Raw genomic sequence first — 19,787 nt, forward strand, 5'->3', positions numbered from 1 at the left:
CCCTCCGTCCGAGGCCTACCTCCAGGGCTCTGTTTACTAGAAAAAATATCACACTATTTGGAAAGTTTTTCTATTTTAGAGTGAAAAAAATAACAGTATTACTTTATAATTCTTAGGATTCTTCAATTTTTACAAGAGGGTTTGGATAAAGATTTTTCTTCCAGCTCTTTAAAGGATTATAAAACTGTGTCATAAAATACAACGTTTAAACACACATATCGATTTAAATATATAATATAAATAAATCTTAATTGCTTAATTCTGAAAACAAAGCCTCTTTTTTATATAAAATATATTTTTGTTCTACCCAAAGTGACATTACATAAGACAGACCACAGAAATGGGCTCTCCTACATGCTCTCTAACTGTCCTAGCAATAGATTTTCATTTAAATATTTAAATTAATACAGCGCACTCATCCAATGCATTCACACTTGCTTGAGCCAGCTCACAAATGTTCACAGAATAAATTAAGACATTTGCCATTTCTTCCTATGTAATTTGTGCTTATGTGTTGGATATATGCTGTCACTGGCTTTTTGTAAACCTTGCTGCATGATCTATATATATTGTGAATGGCTGAGTCAGCAAATAGATTTTGAATTCATTGCACATGCATGGGTGCTTACGGGATACAAGGAGCATACGTAGCACAGAGAACCCAGGTTGCCCAACGTGATTGGCTAATGCAAATTAGCCTCACTGTGGGTTCGGAAATCCTCCTACTTTTATATGGAAATTACTGCAAGACTGTTAAAAATACCTGGACCTTTAGGGAGGCCTGAGCACAGGTTTGAAAACCAGTGATCTAAACAATAAAAAAACATTTTTGCTTTTCATATCCCTTTAAAGGGTTAGGTTGTGAAACTTCCTGATAATCCGAATTTTGTTCAGGCTTTAATTAGAATTTGTCCTGTTATCAAACCAGTTACTCCTCCATGGAACCTGAATTTGGTTCTTACAATCTTACAGATTCCTTCTTTGAATGATGCATTATTAAGATATCAAATATCTTTCTTGGAAAGATTTGTTTTTACTAGCCATTTCATCAGATAGAAGAGTTTCTGAGTTATCAGCTCTTTCTTGTGATTCTGCTTATCTTATTTTTCACCAAGATAAGGTGGCTTTGATAACTAAGTTTGATTTCTAACCAAAAAGGTTGTCTCTGCTGGTATTAATCAAGAGATTGTAGCTCCTTCTATTTGTCATAATCCACAAAATTTGAAGGAAAGACTTCTTCATAATTTGTATGTTGTAAGGTTTCACCTCACCCTGGCCATTGTTTTTTTTTTATTGAGGTTTTACATTAGTCATGCATACAATATACATAAGAAACAAACAAGGAATAGAGTACGGCACAGAAGCATAACATGTTACACATTACCCCGAACAAAAATATTAAAGGTCACAACACAATTAGTGTCACAAGATGTAGTGGAATTAGCAGGTTAGTACATAGTTATTAACTATTTAGTAACTACCTAGTTAAAATAAATACAAAATTACCTGTGAAATAAACCTAAGCTACCTTACACTAAAACCTAAAATTACAAAAAATAAAAAAACCTACCATTACAAAAAATAACAAACACAATTATCCAAAAAAATAAAAATAAAAAAACACCCCAAAATAAAAAAAGCCTAATCTAGAATAAACTACCAAGGGCCCTTAAAAGGGTCTTTTGGGGGGCCCTTAAAAGGGCCTTTTGTAGGGCATTGCCCTAAGTTAAACAGCTCTTTTGCTACAAAAAACCCCACCCCCTAAAAGTATACAAACCCCAATCCCCCAAACTACCAAGGACCCTTAAAAGGGCCTTTTGTAGGGCATTGCCATAAGTTAAACAGCTCTTTTGTTACACACAAAAAAAAACACCCCCTAAAAAAATACATTACACAAAATAACAAATAAATTATCAAAAATAATAAAAATGATTCCTATTCTAATACCCATTTAAAAAACCCTACCCCAAAATAAAAAACCTAATCTAGGAAAAACTACCAATGGCCCTTAAAAGGGCATTTTGTAGGGCATTTCCCTAAAGAAATCAGCTCTGTTTATGAAAAAAAACACCCACTAACATTACAAACCCCCACTCCCCCAAACCCACAAAATAAAAAAAAACTATCTAAAAAACCTAAGCTACCCATTGCCCTGAAAAGGGCATTTGGATGGGCATTGCCCTTAAAAGGGCATTTAGCTTGTTTAGGAATAGCCCAAACCCTAATCTAAAAAAACCCCACCCAAAAAACCCTTAAAAAAAAACCTAACTCTAACTAAGATCCACTTACAGTTTTTGAAGTCCTGCTTGAACGATCTTCATCCAGGCGGCGAGAAGTCTTCATCCAGGCGGCCTCTTCTATCTTGATCCCGGCGGCGCGGAGCGGGTCCATCCTGAATACATTCAGAGTGAAGCATCCTCTTAATACGGTCGCCGCCATACACTGAATCTTTAATGCAAGGTACGCGATCCAAGATGGCGCCCCTTGCATTCCTATTGGGTGGAAATTTTGAATCATCCAATAGGAATTAGAGCTGCTAAAATCCAATTGGCTGTTCAAATCAGCCAATAGGATTTAAGCAGCTCTCATTCTATTTTGTTTGATAATTATATTAGTTTAATTGTTAGTTTAAACTTAGTTTTTTTAATTTGACAGGTACATTTTAATTTAATTTAAGTTAGGGAAATTGTAATTTTAATCTGTGTTGTGTGATTATTTTATTAGGTTTATAATGTTGTTTAGCAAATGTTTTTGTTCATTTAACTTAGTTTAATTATATATTCTGTGATGTGTGATTATTTTATTAGGGTTATAATGCTGTTCAGCATTTAAAGTCTTCATTTCAAAGCTTTAAAAATAATGTATTAGGTGTTACTTATGACAATTTTGAGAGGGGCCTGGAACCTAACTCCCTCACTTCCCATTGACTTACATTATAAAATGGGTTTCAATTTACAACGGTTTCGATTTACAACCATTCCTTCTGGAACCTAACCCCGGCGTAAACTGAGGGCTACCTGTATTTTGTTTTGCATTATAGTCTGGACATATATGAAACACTGAGGGAACCCCAATACTATGCTCAAACAAATAAATGTATAAACTATATCAAAATAATACTTTAGAAAACACTCTGTAGTTCCAGGTATAAGTTGTCTAGCTATACCTCTGAGCTCCTAGCATAGACTAGTATATACTATTAGTTTGTAAAACCATAAAGATACCGCTAAAAAGATATATGATCTCTGTGAGCACTAGGCTGACTGCTATTGGCCACAACTAAAAATGAAGTCCAAATTACTAATAGGATTTAAGGATTGTGGACATAAATTTATATAGACATGATAACAGAGATGATAGTAACTCCCTTTTCCCCCCATTTTATCTCCCTTCTCTTCTACGCTTCCTGAAAAAACAAAACATTAATTCATACCCCACTATCCCGGCCCCTGGCTGCGGGGCATGTGGAAAAAAGGGGAGTGATCTAAATATCATATATTACCACAGTGGGAGCAAAATAAGGATTATTAAAGTATAGACTATCTGTGACCTCAATACACAAAGCTAAAATTATAGTAAACTAGTAAGCATGTCAGAAGGATATGAATACTCAGGGATGCACACAGGGGTTATGGATAATTTGTTCTCTGGGGAAATATAGAAGTAAAGAATACACAGTTTAACATTCTGTAGTCTTAACATCACAGCACAACATAACATATATAGAACAACTTTGCACATTCTTCTGCAGTATTAACTTAAACTTTAAAGGAAAAACATGTCACAGAGTTTACCCATTGCCTATATGCATGCTTAGAGTACACTACATGTAAAGAAAGGTATGTACTATAGAGCAGGGATTTCAGCAATATTAAGTCCCCTAAACAGCATGCTGTAGTAATTAGAGTCCTCAGGAAACATGCTAACACTAAAGATTAAAGGGACACTGAACCCAAATTTTTTCTTTTGTAATTTAGAAAGAGCATACAATTTTAAGCAACTTTCTAATTTACTCCTATTATCAATTTTTCTTCGTTCTCTTGCTATCATTATTTGAAAAAGAAGGCATCTAAGCTTTTTTTTGGTTTCAGTACTCTGGACAGCACTTTTTTATTGGTGGATGAATTTATCCACCAATCAGCAAGGACAACCCAGGTTGTTCACCAAAAATGGGCCGGCATCTAAACTTGCATTCTTGCATTTCAAATAAAGATACCAAGAGAATGAATAAAATTTGGTAATAGGAGTAAATTAGAAAGTTGCTTAAAATGTCATGCTCAATCTGAATCACAAAATAAATTTTTTGGGTACAGTGTCCCTTTAAGTTAGGGAAGATTATTTGAACAGCCAAAAGGATTTCAGTAGCTCTCATCCTATTGGCTGATTTGAATTTCAAAAATCAAATCAGCCAATAGGAATGCAAGGGATGCATTTTTGAAAAGGCTCCCTTGCATTGAAGATTCGGTGTACGTCGGCGACCGTATGTAGAGGACGCTCCGTGCCGGATGTCTTAAAGGATGGACCTGCTCCGCCGGGATGAAGATAGAAGACGCTGCCAGGATGAAGATAGAAGATGCCGAAGACCTCGCCACCTGAATTCTCGCAGCCTGGATGTCTGGTCTTCAAAAACTGTAAGTGGATCGTCGGGGGTTAGTGTTAGGTTTTTTTTAACTTTTTTTGGGTGGGTTTTTTTTAGATTAGGGTTTGGGCTTTATTTAAAAAGCTTAATGCCCTTTTAAGGGCAATGCAAAAGGACTAAATGCCCTTTTAAGGGCAATGCCAATACAAATGCCCTTTTCAGGCAATGGGTAGCTTAGGTTTTTGTTAGAGTTAGGTTTTGTATTTTGGGGGGTTGGTTGGGTGGTGGGTTTTACTTTTGGGGGTCTTTGTATTTTTTTACAGGGAAAAGAGCTGATTTCTTTAGGGCAATGTCCTACAAAGGCCCTTTCTTTCATGTAATTGGCAAGAGTCCATGAGCTAGTTACGTATAGGATATACAATCTTATCAGGAGGGGCAAAGTTTCCAAACCTCAAAATGCCTATAAATACACCCTTCACCACACCCACAATTCAGTTTTTACAAACTTTGCCTCCTATGGAGGTGGTGAAGTAAGTTTGTGCTAAGATTTCTGTGTTGTGCGTCATACATGGCGCCAAATATTTCATTATTTAAAACCCCATTCCTATATGCCTCTTGCCTTTTTTCTCTATCAGAGGGCTATGCTGTTTGCATTTTCTTCCCATTCCTGAAACTGTCATATAAGGAAATTGATCATTTTGCTTTATATGTTGTTTTTTTCTCTTACATTTGCAAGATGTCTCAATCTGATCCTGTTTCAGAAATCACTGATAAAACCCTGCTGCCTGATAAGAGTTCTACCAAAGCTAAGTGCATTTGTTGTAAACTTGTGTAGATTATTTCTCCAGCTGTGGTTTGTAATAGTTGTCATGATAAGCTTTTACATGCAGAGAATGTATCTATCAGTAATAGTGCTTTGCCTGTTGTTGTTCCTTGAACATCTAATGCACAAGATATACCTGTTAATTTTTTTTATTGCTGATTCTATTCAGAATGCTCTGTCTGCCATCCCGCCTTCTAATAAACGTAAAAGGTCTTTTAAAACTTCTCATAAAATTGATGAAATTTCAAATGACAACATACTGAATTATCCTCCTCTGATAAGGATCTATCTGATTCAGAAGATCCTTCCTCAGATATTGACACTGACAAATCTACTTATTTATTTAAAATAGAGTACATTTGTTCTTTGTTAAAAGAAGTGTTGATTACATTGGATATTGAGGAAACGAGTCCTCTTGATACTAAAGCTAGTAAACATTTAAATTCTGTTTATAAACCTGCTGTGGTTACTCCAGAAGTTTTTCCAGTTCCTGATGCTATTTCTGATATGATTTCTAAGGACTGGAATAGGCCTGGTACATCTTTTATTCCTTCTTCGGGGTTTAAAAAATTGTATCCTTTGCCAGCAGTTACATTGGAGTTTGGGGAAAAGATACTCAAAGTTGATGGGGCTATCCCTACTCTTGCTAAACGTACTACTATTCCTATGGAAGATAGTACTTCTTTTAAAAATTCTTTAGATAGGAAACTTGAATCTTAGCTAAGAAAAGCTTATTTATATTCTGGTCATCTGATGTTGCAGCTGCATCAACTTTTTGGTTGGAACATTTAGCACAACAAGAATTGTATTCTGATTGTCTAGCATTGTTCGCTTGCTTCAACATGCTAATCATTTTATTTGTGATGCCATTTTTGATATCATAAAAATTGATGTTAAATCTATGTCTTTAGCTATTTTAGCTAGAAGAGCTTTGTGGCTTAAATCTTGGAATGCTGACATGACTTCTAAGTCTAGATTGCTATCTATTTCTTTCCAAGGTAATAAGTTATTTAGTTCTCAGTTGGATTCGATTATTTCAACTGTCACTAGGGGGAAGGGAGTTTTTTTGCCTCAGGATAAAAGACCTAAGGGTAAATCTAAAGCTTCTAATCGCTTTCGTTCCTTTCGACAAATTAAGGAACAGAAACCTAATCCTTCCCCCAAGGAATCTGTTTCCAATTGGAAACGTTCTTCAGTTTGGAATAAATCCAAGCCATTTAAGAAACCAAGCCCCCAAGTCCGCATGAAGGTGCAGCCCTCATTCCAACTCAGCTGGTAGGGGGCAGATTAAGGTTTTTCAAGGATGTTTGGACAAATTCTGTCCGAAATCAATGGATTCTGAGTATTGTCTCTCAGGGGTATTGAATAGGATTCAGAGTAAGATTTTTTCTCTCACGCATACCAGCAAATCTGGTGAAGGCTCAGGCTTTCCTGAAGTGTGTTTCAGACATGGAGTTGTCAGGGGTAATCATGCCGGTTCCATTTCAGGAACAGGGTCTGGGGGTTTATTCAAATTTATTCATTGTCTGAAAGAAAGAAAATTTATTCAGACCAGTTCTGGATCTAAAAATTTTGAATCGTTATGTAAAAGTACCTACTTTCAAGATGGTGACTATACGGACTATTCTGCCTTTTGTTCAGCAAGGGCATTATATGTCCACAATAGACTTACAGGATGCATATCTTCATATTCCAATTCATCCAGATCATTATCAGTTTCTGAGATTCTCTTTTCTAGCTCAGTCTTTACATTCTGCAGAATCTCACACGAATCAACTAGTGCTGTTTCTTCGAAAACACGGTTGGAGGATCAATTTACAAAAAAGTTCTTTGATTCCTCAGACAAGGGTCACCTTTTTAGGTTTCCAGATAGATTCAGTGTCCATGACTCTGTCTCTAACAGACAAGAGATGTTTAAAATTGGTTTCAGCCTGTCGGAACCTTCAGTCTCAGTCATTCCCTTCAGTAGCTATGTGCATGGAAGTTTTAGGTCTCATGACTGCAGCATCGGACGCGATCCCCTTTGCTCATTTTCATATGAGACCTCTCCAGGTTTGTATGCTGAACCATTGGTGCAGGGATTATACAAGGATATCAAAATTAATATCCTTAAATCCCAATGTTTGATTATCTCTGACTTGGTGGTTAGATCACCATCATATAGTTCTAGGGGCCTCTTTTGTTTGTCCAACCTGGACTATGATAACAACAGATGCAAGTCTTTCAGATTGGGGAGCTGTTTGGGGATCTCTGACAGCATAAGGGGTTTGGAAATCTCAAGAGGCGAGATTACCATTCAATATTTTGGAGCTCCGTGCGATTTTCAGGGCTCTTCAGATTTGGCCTCTGTTGAAGAGAGAACCGTTCATTTGTTTTCAGACAGACAATATCACAACTGTGGCATATGTCAATCATCAGGGTGGGACTCACAGTCCCCAAGCTATGAAAGAAGTGTCTCGGATACTTGCTTGTGTGGAATCCATCTCCTGTCTAATTTCTGCGGTTCATATCCCAGGTATAGACAATTGGGAGGCAGATTATCTCATCCGTCAGACTTTACATCCGGGGGAGTGGTCCCTCCATCCAGATGTGTTTTCTCAGGTTTTTCAGATGTGGGGTCTTCCAGAAAAAGATCTGATGGCTTCTCATCTAAACAAGAAACTTCCCAGGTACCTGTCCAGGTCCAGGGATCCTCAGGCGGAAGCAGTGGATGCGTTGACACTTCCTTGGTGTTATCAACCTGCTTATATTTTCCCGCCTCTTTTTCCTTTAGATTCTTCTTCCAAGAGTGATCTCCAAAATCATCATGGAGCAATTGTTTGTTTTGCTGGTGGCTCCAGCATGGCCTCACAGGTTTTGGTATGCGGATCTTGTTCGGATGTCCAGTTGCCAACCTTGGCCACTTCCATTGAGGCCGGACCTTCTGTCTCAAGGTCCATTTTTCCATCAGGATCTCAAATCATTAAATTTGAAGGTATGGAAATTGAACGCCTAGTGCTAGTGCTTAGTTATAGAGGTTTCTCTGACTCAGTGATTAATACTATGTTAAATCTGTTTCTAGAAAGATTTATTATCGAGTTTGGAAGACTTATATTTCATGGTGTTCTTCTCATAAATTTTCTTGGCATTCTTTCAGAATTCCTAGAATTTTACAGTTTCTTCAGGATGGTTTGGATAAGGGTTTGTCTGAAAGTTCCTTGAAGGGACACATCTCTGCTCTTTCTCTTTTATTTCACAGAAATATTGCTAAGCTTCCTGATATTCACTGTTTTGTACAGGCTTTGGTTCGTATCAAGCCTGTCATTAAATCAATCTATCCTCCTTGGAGTCTTAATTTGGTTTTGAAGGCTTTACAGGCTCCTCCTTTTGAGCCTATGCATTCTTTGGACATTAAACTTCTTTCTTGGAAAGTATTGTTCCTTTTGGCCATCTCTTCTGCTAGAAGAGTTTTTGAATTATCTGCTCTTTCTTGTGAATCTCCTTTTCTGATTTTTCATCAGGATAAGGCAGTTTTGCGGACTTCATTTAAATTTTTACCTAAGGTTGTGAATTCTAACAACATTAATAGAGAAATTGTTGTCCCTTCTTTGTGTCCTAATCCTAAGAATTCTTTGGAGAGATCCTTACATTCTTTGGATGTGGTAAGAGCTTTGAAATATTATGTTGAAGCTACTAAAGATTTCAGGAAGACTTCTAGTCTATTTGTTATCTTTTCTAGTTCTAGGAAAGGTCAGAAGGCTTCTGCTGTTTCCTTGGCATCATGGTTAAAGCTTTTGATTCATCAAGCTTATTTGGAGTTGGGTCAAGCCCCGCCTCAGAGAATCACAGCTCATTCTACTAGAGCAGTCTCCACTTTATGGGCTTTTAAAGGGACACTGAACCCAATTTTTTTCTTTCATGATTCAGATAGAGCATGAAATTGTAAGCAACTTTCTGATTTACTCCTATTATCAAATGTTCTTTATTCTCTTGGTATCTTTATTTGAAATGCAAGAATGTAAGTTTAGATGCCGGCCCAATTTTGATGATCAACCTAGGTTGTCCTTGCTGATTGGTGGATAAATTCATCCACCAATCAAAAACTGCTGTCCAGAGATCTGAACCAACAAAAAAGCTTAGATGCCTTCTTTTTTAAATAAAGATAGCAAGAGAACGAAGAAACATTGATAATAGAAGTAAATTAGAAAGTTGCTTAAAATTGCATACTCCATCTGAATTACGAAAGAAAAATATTGGGTTCAGTGTCCCTTTAAGAATGAAGCTTCAGTTGATCAGATTTGCAAAGCAGCAACTTGGTCTTCTTTGCATATATTTACTAAATTCTACCCGTTTTGATATATTTGCTTCTTCGGAAGCAGTTTTTGGTAGAAAAGTTCTTCAGGCAGCTGTTTCAGTTTGATTCTTCTGCTTATGTTTTAAGTTTTTCCTTTCATTTATGAGAATAAACTTATATTTTGGGTTGTGGATTAATTTTTTTTTTGTTCAGCGGAAAATGGCTGTTTTTATTTTATCCCTCCCTCTCTAGTGACTCTTGCGTGGAGTTCCACATCTTGGCTATTGCTATCCTATACGTCACTAGTTTATGGACTCTTGCCAATTACATTAAAGAAAACATAATTTATGTAAGAATTTACCTGATAAATTAATTTCTTTCATATTGGCAAGAGTCCATGAGGCCTACCCTTTTTATAGTGGTTATGATTTTTTTGTATAAAGCACAATTATTTTCAAATTCCTTTGTTTTACTCCTTTCTTTATCACCCCACTACTTGGCTATTCGTTAAACTGAATTGTGGGTGTGGTGAGGGGTGTATTTATAGGCATTTTGAGGTTTGGGAAACTTTGCCCCTCCTGGTAGGATTGTATATCCCATACGTCACTAGCTCATGGACTCTTGCCAATATGAAAGAAATTAATTTATCAGGTAAATTCTTACATAAATTATGTTTTTAAGGGCTATTGGTAGTTTATTGTAGGCTAGAGTTTTTTTTATTTGGGGGGGGGGCTTTTTTATTTTTATAGGGCTATTAGATTAGGTGTAATTGTTTTTATTTTGGATAATTTCATTTGTTATTTTTCTTATGTAGTGTTTTTTATTTTTTGTAATTTTAGATTTAAACTTTTTTTAGTAGTGTTAGGTTTATTTTAATGTGTAATTTAGTTTATTTAATTGGTAGTTATATAGGTTTTTTTCTAACACGCTCTCCCTATTGATGTCTATGGGGAAAGCTTGCAGGAGCACGTCAAAGCAGCCCTTGGATTTTGTGCGGTATGGAGCTCATCGCCACCATATCGCACGCACAAGGCGGCTTTTCAAAAACTTGTATTGGCAGCGCTATGTAGGGTGAAATAACGCAACTTTTGTTGCGTTTGTTTCACACCCTCTATAACGCAAAACTTGTAATCTAGGTGAGAGTGCTCACTCCCATAGAGTTATTTATGAGTCAGCACTGATTGGCTAAAATGCAAGTGTCAAAAGAACTGAGATAAAGGGCAGTCTGTAGAACCTTAGATACATGGTAATCACAGAGGTAACAAATGTATTTATATAAACATGTTGGTTATGCAAAACTAGGGAACGGGTAATAAAGGGATTATCTATCTTTTTAAACAATAAACATTCTGGAGTAGACTGTCCCTTTAATAAAGTAGAAGCTGAAAGCATCTTCCACAAAAAAAGAAATACCAAAACAATGGGTCACAATCTTAAATTAGAGGGTAGCAGATTCAGGAAAAATGTGAGGAAGCATTTTTTTACAGAAAGGGTGGTGGATTATTGGAATAAACTTCCAATAGAGGTGGTAAACACAAAGACTGTAAAATAATTATTAAAAAAGTCTGGGAAATGCATAAGGATATCCTAACAAAACAGTAACATGTAATATGTATAGACTTGATGGACCTTTTGGTTCTTATCTACCATCAAATGCTATGTTTCTATAATGCTGTGCTGGTGGAAGATCATTATGCTGAGAAGGCAGGATAATCATAATGCTGAGCAGTAGGGATGATCATCTTGCTGAACATTGGGCATGATCATTATGCTGAGCAGGGGGGTGAACATAATGCTGAGCAGAATGGGTGAACATAATACTGAGCAGGGGGATGATCATTATGCTTAGCAGTGGAAGTGATCTTTATGCTGAGCAGCGGTATGATCAATATGCTGAGCAGGGGGAATGATTATAATGCTGAGGTGGGGAGGATGATCATAATGCCGAGCAGGAGGGTTGATCATAAGGTTGAGCAGGGGGGATTATCATCATGCTGAGCAGGGGGGTGATAATCATGCTGAGCAGGGAGGATGATCATTATGCTAAGCAGTAAGGATAATCATAACAATGAGCATGAGGGGTGATCATTATGCTGATCAGGGAGGATGATCTTAATGCTGAGCAGGGGGATAATCAAAATGCTGAGCAGGGGGTTGATCATAATGCTAAGTAGGGGATGACCATTATGCTGAGCAGGGAGTGACCATTATGCTGAGCAGGGGGGGTTATCATTATGCTGAGTAGAAGATTGATCATAATGCTGAGCTGTGGAGCATGATCATAATGCAGAGAAGGGAAGATGATCATTATGCTGTGCAGGGAGTGAACAATATGCTGATCGGATGGGTGGATGATCATTATGCTGAGCAGGGGCATGATCTATATGCTAAGCAGGGGGCTGTGATCATTATGCTGAGCAGGAGGGTGTGATCTTTATCCTGAGCGGGGGGGTGATCATTATGCTGAGCAGAGGGGGATTATCATTATGCTGAGCAAGGGATCTTCTTTATGCTGAGCAGGGGGGTGATCATTATGCTGAGCAGGGCATTTTCTTTATGCTGAGCAGGGTGATGATCATTATGCTGAGCAGAGGGTGATCTTTATGCTAAGCAGGGGGGTGATCATTATGCTTATCAGGGAAATTATCATTATGCTGAGCAGGGGATTTTCTTTATGCTGAGCAGGGAATGATCATTATGCTGAGCAGGAGGGTGGGATCTTTATGCTGAGTGGCGGGGGGTGGTGATCATAATGCTGAGCAGGGAGGGTTATCATTATGCTGAGCAGGGAGGGTGATCATTATGCTGAGCAGAGGGATGATCATTATGCTGATCAGGGGAGGGTGGTCATTATACTGAACAGGGGAATGATCATTATGCTGAGCAGGGGGGTGATCATAATGCTGAGCTGGGGGTGACCATTATGCTGAGCAGGGGGGGTGATCATTATGCTGAGCAAGTGGGAGTGATCATTATGCTGAGCAGGGGGTGATTATTATGCTAAGCAAGGGGGTGATCATAATGTTGAGCTGGGGGGGTGATCATTATGATGAGCAGGGGGGATGATCATTATGCTGAGCAGGGGATGAACATTATGCTGAACAGGGGGATGATCATTATGCTGAGCAAGGGGGTGATCATAATGCTGAGCAGGGCGGTGATCATTATCCTGAGCAGGGGGTGATTATTATGCTGAGCAGAGGGAGGTGATTATAATGCTGAGCAGGGGGGTGATCAGTATGCTGAGCAGTGGGGGGTGATCATTATCCTGAGCAGGGGGATGATTATTATGCTGAGCAGGGGGTCGATTTATAATATGAAATGGTCAGTTAGGTGTAAGTACGAGAACATTGTTTTTGTTGCCTATTAGCCAGGTTTAACAGTCCTGTCATTCAAATGCACCAATAAAGAGCTTTTTGCAGGGACACGTCTCGAAGCAACCCCACAAATGTCTGCATAATAAATATTATTTTGATGATTATTAAGTACAAATATAAATAAAAATGACTTAGAATTTGTTTAAAATTGGTTAAATATATGTAATTTATCTGTTAACCATTTTTGTGCAAAGAGAATACACTGCAGATTTTCTTAGTATCGTTTTTTATATGTTTTATCCTGTATGTCTGTAGCTACAGGGCTGCTAACGCATCCAAACAGCTGTTTGTTTTATTTTTCTCACATTTCAGCATTTCGCTTTGTCTTACTATTCTATTGATACGCTGCTTTTTCAAATATTTCAATTTTCTCATTCTGTCGCCTGATTACCACTTGTGCTCTGTTACAATGAGACTTAGTTATCTAAATGTGAGAATAGGACAGGAAATGAGCAGCGACTATGAGAGTTATGGATTTATAATCCTATCGCTGCATTATGTATGGGGCAGAAGCTGGTCTTCGAGGGCCACAGACAGATGTGACATCCATGCTCTCTCTGTAAGAGTGAGGGGGACATTAGTCAGGTCCATTTCACCTGTGCACGTACACTCTAGTGAGGACGTCTGAGCTCTGCACATGCACGTACACTCCAGTAAGGATACCTGAGCTCAGCATATGCATGTACACTTCAGCGTGGATGCCTGAGCACTGCACGTGTGCATACACCCCTGTAAGGATGCCTGAGCTCTGCTAATGTGTACCCACCCCAGTTAGTATGCCTGAGCACTGCACATGGACGTACACTCCAGTGAGGATGCCTGAGCTCAGCGCATGTATGTAAACTTCAGTGAGGATGCCTGAGCACTGCACAATTGTGTGCACCCGAATAAGGATGCCTGAGCACTGCATATGCACGTACACCCCAGTGAGGATGCTTGAGCACTCCACATGGATGTACAGTCCAGTGAGGATGCCTGAGCAATGCACATATATGTACTTCCCAGTGAGGATGCACGTATACTGTAGTAAAGATGCCTGAGCACTACACATGCGCATACACAACAATGAGGATGCCTGAGCACTACACATGCACATACACAACAATGAGGATGCCTGAGCACTACACATGCACATACACAACAATGAGGATGCCTGAGCACTACACATGCACATACACAACAATGAGGATGCCTGAGCACTACACATGCACATACACAACAATGAGGATGCCTGAGCATTGCACATGCACATACACAACAATGAGGATGCCTGAGCATTGCACATGCACGTACACTCCAGTGAGGATGCCTGAGAAATGCACATGCACGCAGACTCCAGTGAGGATGCCCGAGCACTGCACATGCGGGTACATCATCTGCGTATTACTCCCATTTATTACAAGTCTTTATATTTCCATGTGATGAAACCATTACATTTACCTGCATAGTAACCACATGTCTTCTATTGCAGGTGGCTATAATTGCTGGCAATTTTGAGCTTGCCGAGTTCATTAAAAACCACAAGGAAACTGAAATTGGTGAGTAATTAATGTTATTTATTATTTGCTTGCTGATGTGACTAATGGTGGATTTGGGTATTAGTAAAACTGCAGCAATAGGAAGAGTGTGACATAATGAGTTTGTGCAGATAAGTGCCCCGCCCCTGCGCTACATAAAAATTAGTCCCACCTGGGAGGAAAAACACTTGTGCAGATATATGTTAGAGCATTTTATTATTGCACTATTGCTTTTATATATATGTGTTTAACCTCTGCAAATGGCAAGGGGTATATGTGTGTAGCTGGCAATCACCAGCTGGCTCCCAGTGGTACATAGCGAATGCTGAATATATGTACATATGCTTTTTAGCAAAGAAAAGAAAGTCAATTTGATAATAGATATGAATTTATAAGTATCTTAAAATTGCTGCTCTGTCTGAATCATACAAATTTAATTTACCTATCCCTTTCAGCCCTAACCAATGACCCCATAATACATATTTTTTATAACTCAAGAGTGGATCACAGACAGGAACCACAGACAGCAATCACAGTCAGGAATCACAGACAGTGACCACAGACAGGGACCACAGACAAGAATCACAAACTGGGATCTTAGAATGGAATCACAGACTGGGATATTAGGTGGGAATCAAAGATAGACAGAGATTACAGGCAGGAATCAGACAGTGATCACAGACAGAAATCGCAGACAGGAATTGCAGACAGGAATCACAGACAGGAATCAGAGACAGGGATCACAGACAAGAATCACAGACAGAAATCACAGAAAGGGATCACAGAAAGGAATCTGTATCTTATATTTCAATAACACGTCTTACGATTACTATGTTTTCATGTGTGCTTACCCGAACGTGTTAAAATCTAAACCATAAACCCTGATATTTTACATGTCTATCGGCTAGATTACGAGTCTTGCGTTACGGTTAAAAAGCAGCGTTGAGAGGTCCCAACACTGCTTTTTAACGCCCGCTGGTATTACGAGTCTGGCAGGTACAGGTGTACCACTCACTTTTTTTCCGCGACTCGAGCATACTGCAAATCCCCTTACGTCAATTGCTTATCCTATCTTTTCCACGGGATTTGCCTAACGCCGGTAGTACGAGTCTTGGAAGAAGTGAGCGGTAGACCCTCTCCTGGCAAGACTCCTACCGCATTTAAAAGTCAGTAGTTAAGAGTTTTATGGGCTAGCACCGTAACATAAAGCTCTTAACTAAAGTGCTAAAAAGTACACTAACACCCATAAACTACCTATTAACCCCTAAACCGAGCCCCCCCCCCGCACATTGCAAACAGTTAAATAATATGTTTAACCCCTAATCTGCCAACCGGACATCGCCGCCACTGTAATAAATATATTAACCCCTAAACCGCCGCACTCCCACATCGCAAACACTAGTTTAATTTTATTAACCCCTAATCTGCCGTCCCTAACATCGCCAACACCTACCTACATTTATTAACTAATCTGCCGACCCCAACGTTGCCGCCATTATACTAAATGTATTAACCCCTAAACCTAAGTCTAACCCTAACCCTAACCCCCCTTTAACTTAAATATAATTTAAAATAATCTGAAAAAAATTACTACAATTAACTAATTCCTATTTAAAACTAAATACTTACCTATAAAATAAACCCTAAGCTAGCTACAATATAACTAATAGTTACATTGTAAAAGTTCAATTTGTCCCACTATGTAGCTCTAGACTTTGAGACAAGCAGTGTGGCAGATTTTAAGAGGAACGGAAGAAAACTCACCCGGTAAGCCTCAGTGGCGAATCTGTTTGCGGGACTCCACCTTCGCGGTTGCGGGAAATTTCATAGGTCTGGAAACGTCACTCCTGTTCCGACCGAAACTAGATAACTGCCAGCTCCCGATCTCAGACTGTGCTCCGCACTCCACTCTCAGAGGCCGGCTCCGGGTGAGTATCTCTCTCTGTCAAGGTGCTGCTGCTGCTACAAACGCTGAGCCTCTCTCCTGCAACACACCTTCGCTTGCCGTCTCAGCGTCCTGACGTCATCAGTGGTGCTGTAGGTTCAGAATGCTCATCAAGGCTCCGCTGGAAAAGACATCCACATAGCAAGAGAAACAAATGCCAGCGAGCCTCAAGGTGATGCATAAAAAGTTCTTTAATAAATGGAGTCAAAAAAGTAATTTAAATGAAATAATGCTTATATCCCCAGCATTAGTGAATAGGTACAAGTCCTACGCGTTTCGGCAGCCCCCTGCCTTATTCATGGACATAAAGTGTAAGGTAAACTCACCCCTTAAATACACCTGTGTCCACAGGTGTTAATATCACATGATGCTTTCTATTAAAGGGATATTACAACTTTGTTATTGGAAAGCATGAATTCTCTTAGAATTGGTATGGCAGACTTAGATACAATTGATTTGATGAAATGTAAGCCAGATTTAATAATTATCTATTTGAACAACTAAGCAAACTTATTTACTACTTCCATTATTGTGACCTGTAATAAATATTATATAAACTGTAATACTATCGCAATGTTGATAAGCTGTATAGCTTTAGTCAGTAATGGTACCCACTGATCTGGTTAAATTGTTCAATTGATATATGGCAATATGAGCTAACAGCCTGGTCTATAAGACATGGATGCCTCACATTGAGTTCCCTATGACTAGGAACTGCATAAAGCATTATGTTATATTTAAGTTAATTTGCAAACCTATGCTTTGAACTAGATTGATAGCCAGTATAGTGCACATAGAGGGGGAAATAAGTCCCTTCTCCCTATCCGTTTAGAGGAGTTGGATTTACCTATCTTACTAATAGAGTAATAAAGCAATATTGTGCTTGGAGGGCCTGAGTTCTTGTGGCCTTCCTATTAGTCCATATTGCGGTTGGACACCTGGGGATTTTGGATATGATCATCCACTTTTTGGATTTCCAATTATTTGTATTATGAAAATAGCACTTTGCTAATGTTGGGGTTTGATAAATATTTGGAGTTATTCATATCCCTAGTTATCTATAGTGTCACCGGACGGTTTGCAAAATAAGTATAATTTATAAGCACTTAAATCCTTCGGCTGTTATCCTTCAGTTCTCCAGACAACATCAGATATTACTAAATCAATTAGTTTGTTTGTTCTCCCATAATTAGGGAGTTATTAGATTCATTCAAGTTTAGGTGTTTATCCTCCTGGATGGCTATCCCTATTACTGCTTCCATTTTCTGCCAGTTATTACTAGAATCTAAAGTTAAAACTTTTACATGTTATCAACATTGCGATAGTATTACAGTTTATATAATATTTATTACAGGTCACAATAATGGAAGTAGTAAATAAGTTTGCTTAGTTGTTCAAATAGATAATTATTAAATCTGGCTTACATTTCATCAAATCAATTGTATCTAAGTCTGCCATACCAATTCTAAGAGAATTCATGCTTTCCAATAACAAAGTTGTAATATCCCTTTAATAGAAAGCATCATGTGATATTAACACCTGTGGACACAGGTGTATTTAAGGGGTGAGTTTACCTTACACTTTATGTCCATGAATAAGGCAGGGGGCTGCCGAAACACGTAGGACTTGTACCTATTCACTAATGCTGGGGATATAAGCATTATTTCATTTAAATTACTTTTTGACTCCATTTATTAAAGAACTTTTTATGCATCACCTTGAGGCTCGCTGGCATTTGTTTCTCTTGCTATGTGGATGTCTTTTCCAGCGGAGCCTTGGTGAGCATTCTGAACCTACAGCACCACTGATGACGTCAAGACGCTGAGACGGCAAGCAAAGGTGTGTTGCAGGAGAGAGGCTCAGCGTTTGTAGCAGCAGCAGCACCTTGACAGAGAGAGATACTCACCCGGAGCCGGCCTCTGAGAGTGGAGTGCGGAGCACAGTCTGAGATCGGGAGCTGGCGGTGATCTAGTTTCGGTCGGAACAGGAGTGACGTTTCCAGACCTATGAAATTTCCCGCAACTGCGAAGGTGGAGTCCCGCAAACAGATTCGCCACTGAGGCTTACCGGGTGAGTTTTCTTCCGTTCCTCTTAAAATCTGCCACACTCCTTGTCTCAAAGTCTAGAGCTACATAGTGGGACAAATTGAACTTTTGCATTACCTAATATTTCCCACTTCTGGCTTGACTAGCTCTGACAGTGACTGTATACTAGGATCAGTCCTCCCTTTTCATCTTAAGAGTGTACCTCTTTATGTTTCACACACTAATTACAACAGGGGAGTGATTTGTACTTTATTATAATATGGAGAATCACGAGTTATTTTCAATGCGCTCTCTTGTGAATATGGATATGGAGAGACTTAGTATTGAAGATACTTTTGTTAATCAAAGAGAGACACTTTCCATAAGTGACATTTTTCTACAGATGGAGAAAACCCTTATCAAGGAATATAAGTTGTGGTGGGACAAGCGGGCCCTGGAGAAATACCTGTTAATGGATCTTATTCCCAGGGGCCTACGCCTTAATAAGTTTCCCACCTTCCAGGTTGATGATCCATCTTTTGTTTTGAAATGGAACACTATCCTAACGGAATGCTCTAGGAGACTTATGGAATTAATAATTATCTTTAAGGAAAAAGTTACAACTAAGAATGACTGAATATACCATGCATACTAAATTTACTGAAATGGACACCTTATTGAAGGATTCTGTAAATAAGTTTCGTACTGAATTAGATAATTTTAAGTTGAAGAAATTTTTGAGAGATAGTGATGACCATCTACACAACAGAGTTTACACTTGGCACACACGTAATAATACATCACAAAGTAGATCTAGGTCAAGGTCCAGGTCACGTGGCAGGAATGTGACATATTTACAAGATAAGCATGTGTCTTATTCTGACTCTGCTTTGCCCTCTACTACAGATGCCCAGTTATCTTTACCCCCAGCTCCTAGCTCTCAGTCTTCTGAGATGCAAGTGGAGCAAACTGTAAAATCTAAACCAAATAGTATACTTCGAATAGACCCTATTGTCACTAGAAACACGAGTATAAATAAGAAAAATACCATTGATCAAGTTGTGTCCACTCAAACTGAACAAAGGAGGCAGGATTTTTTGACAGTAAAGGGCAATGATTCAAGGCCAATTAATTACGAGGCGGCATGTAGTACTACAGATAGAGAATCACAGGTTTTTCAGAGGGATTACAGTTCAGAAGAAGGGGGAGGACAAAGAGGCAGAGGTGCAGGAAGGTTCAGAAGAAGAGG

The 19,787-nt window shown here is 38.7% G+C and overlaps 1 protein-coding gene across 2 annotated transcripts in view; it reads left to right on the forward strand.

The window, feature by feature from the left end:
* SHANK2 (SH3 and multiple ankyrin repeat domains 2) overlaps window positions 1-19,787 on the forward strand; it is a 1,433,430-nt gene that overhangs the window by 447,279 nt on the left and 966,364 nt on the right. For both annotated transcript variants that reach the window (XM_053720553.1, XM_053720554.1), the window contains exon 10: window positions 14,524-14,590. In XM_053720553.1, the coding sequence (XP_053576528.1) occupies window positions 14,524-14,590 (67 nt within the window). The remainder of the gene's footprint in view (window positions 1-14,523; window positions 14,591-19,787) is intronic.

The sequence above is a fragment of the Bombina bombina genome, chromosome 7, assembly GCF_027579735.1.
Source record: "Bombina bombina isolate aBomBom1 chromosome 7, aBomBom1.pri, whole genome shotgun sequence".
Classification (NCBI taxonomy): Eukaryota; Metazoa; Chordata; class Amphibia; order Anura; family Bombinatoridae; genus Bombina; species Bombina bombina.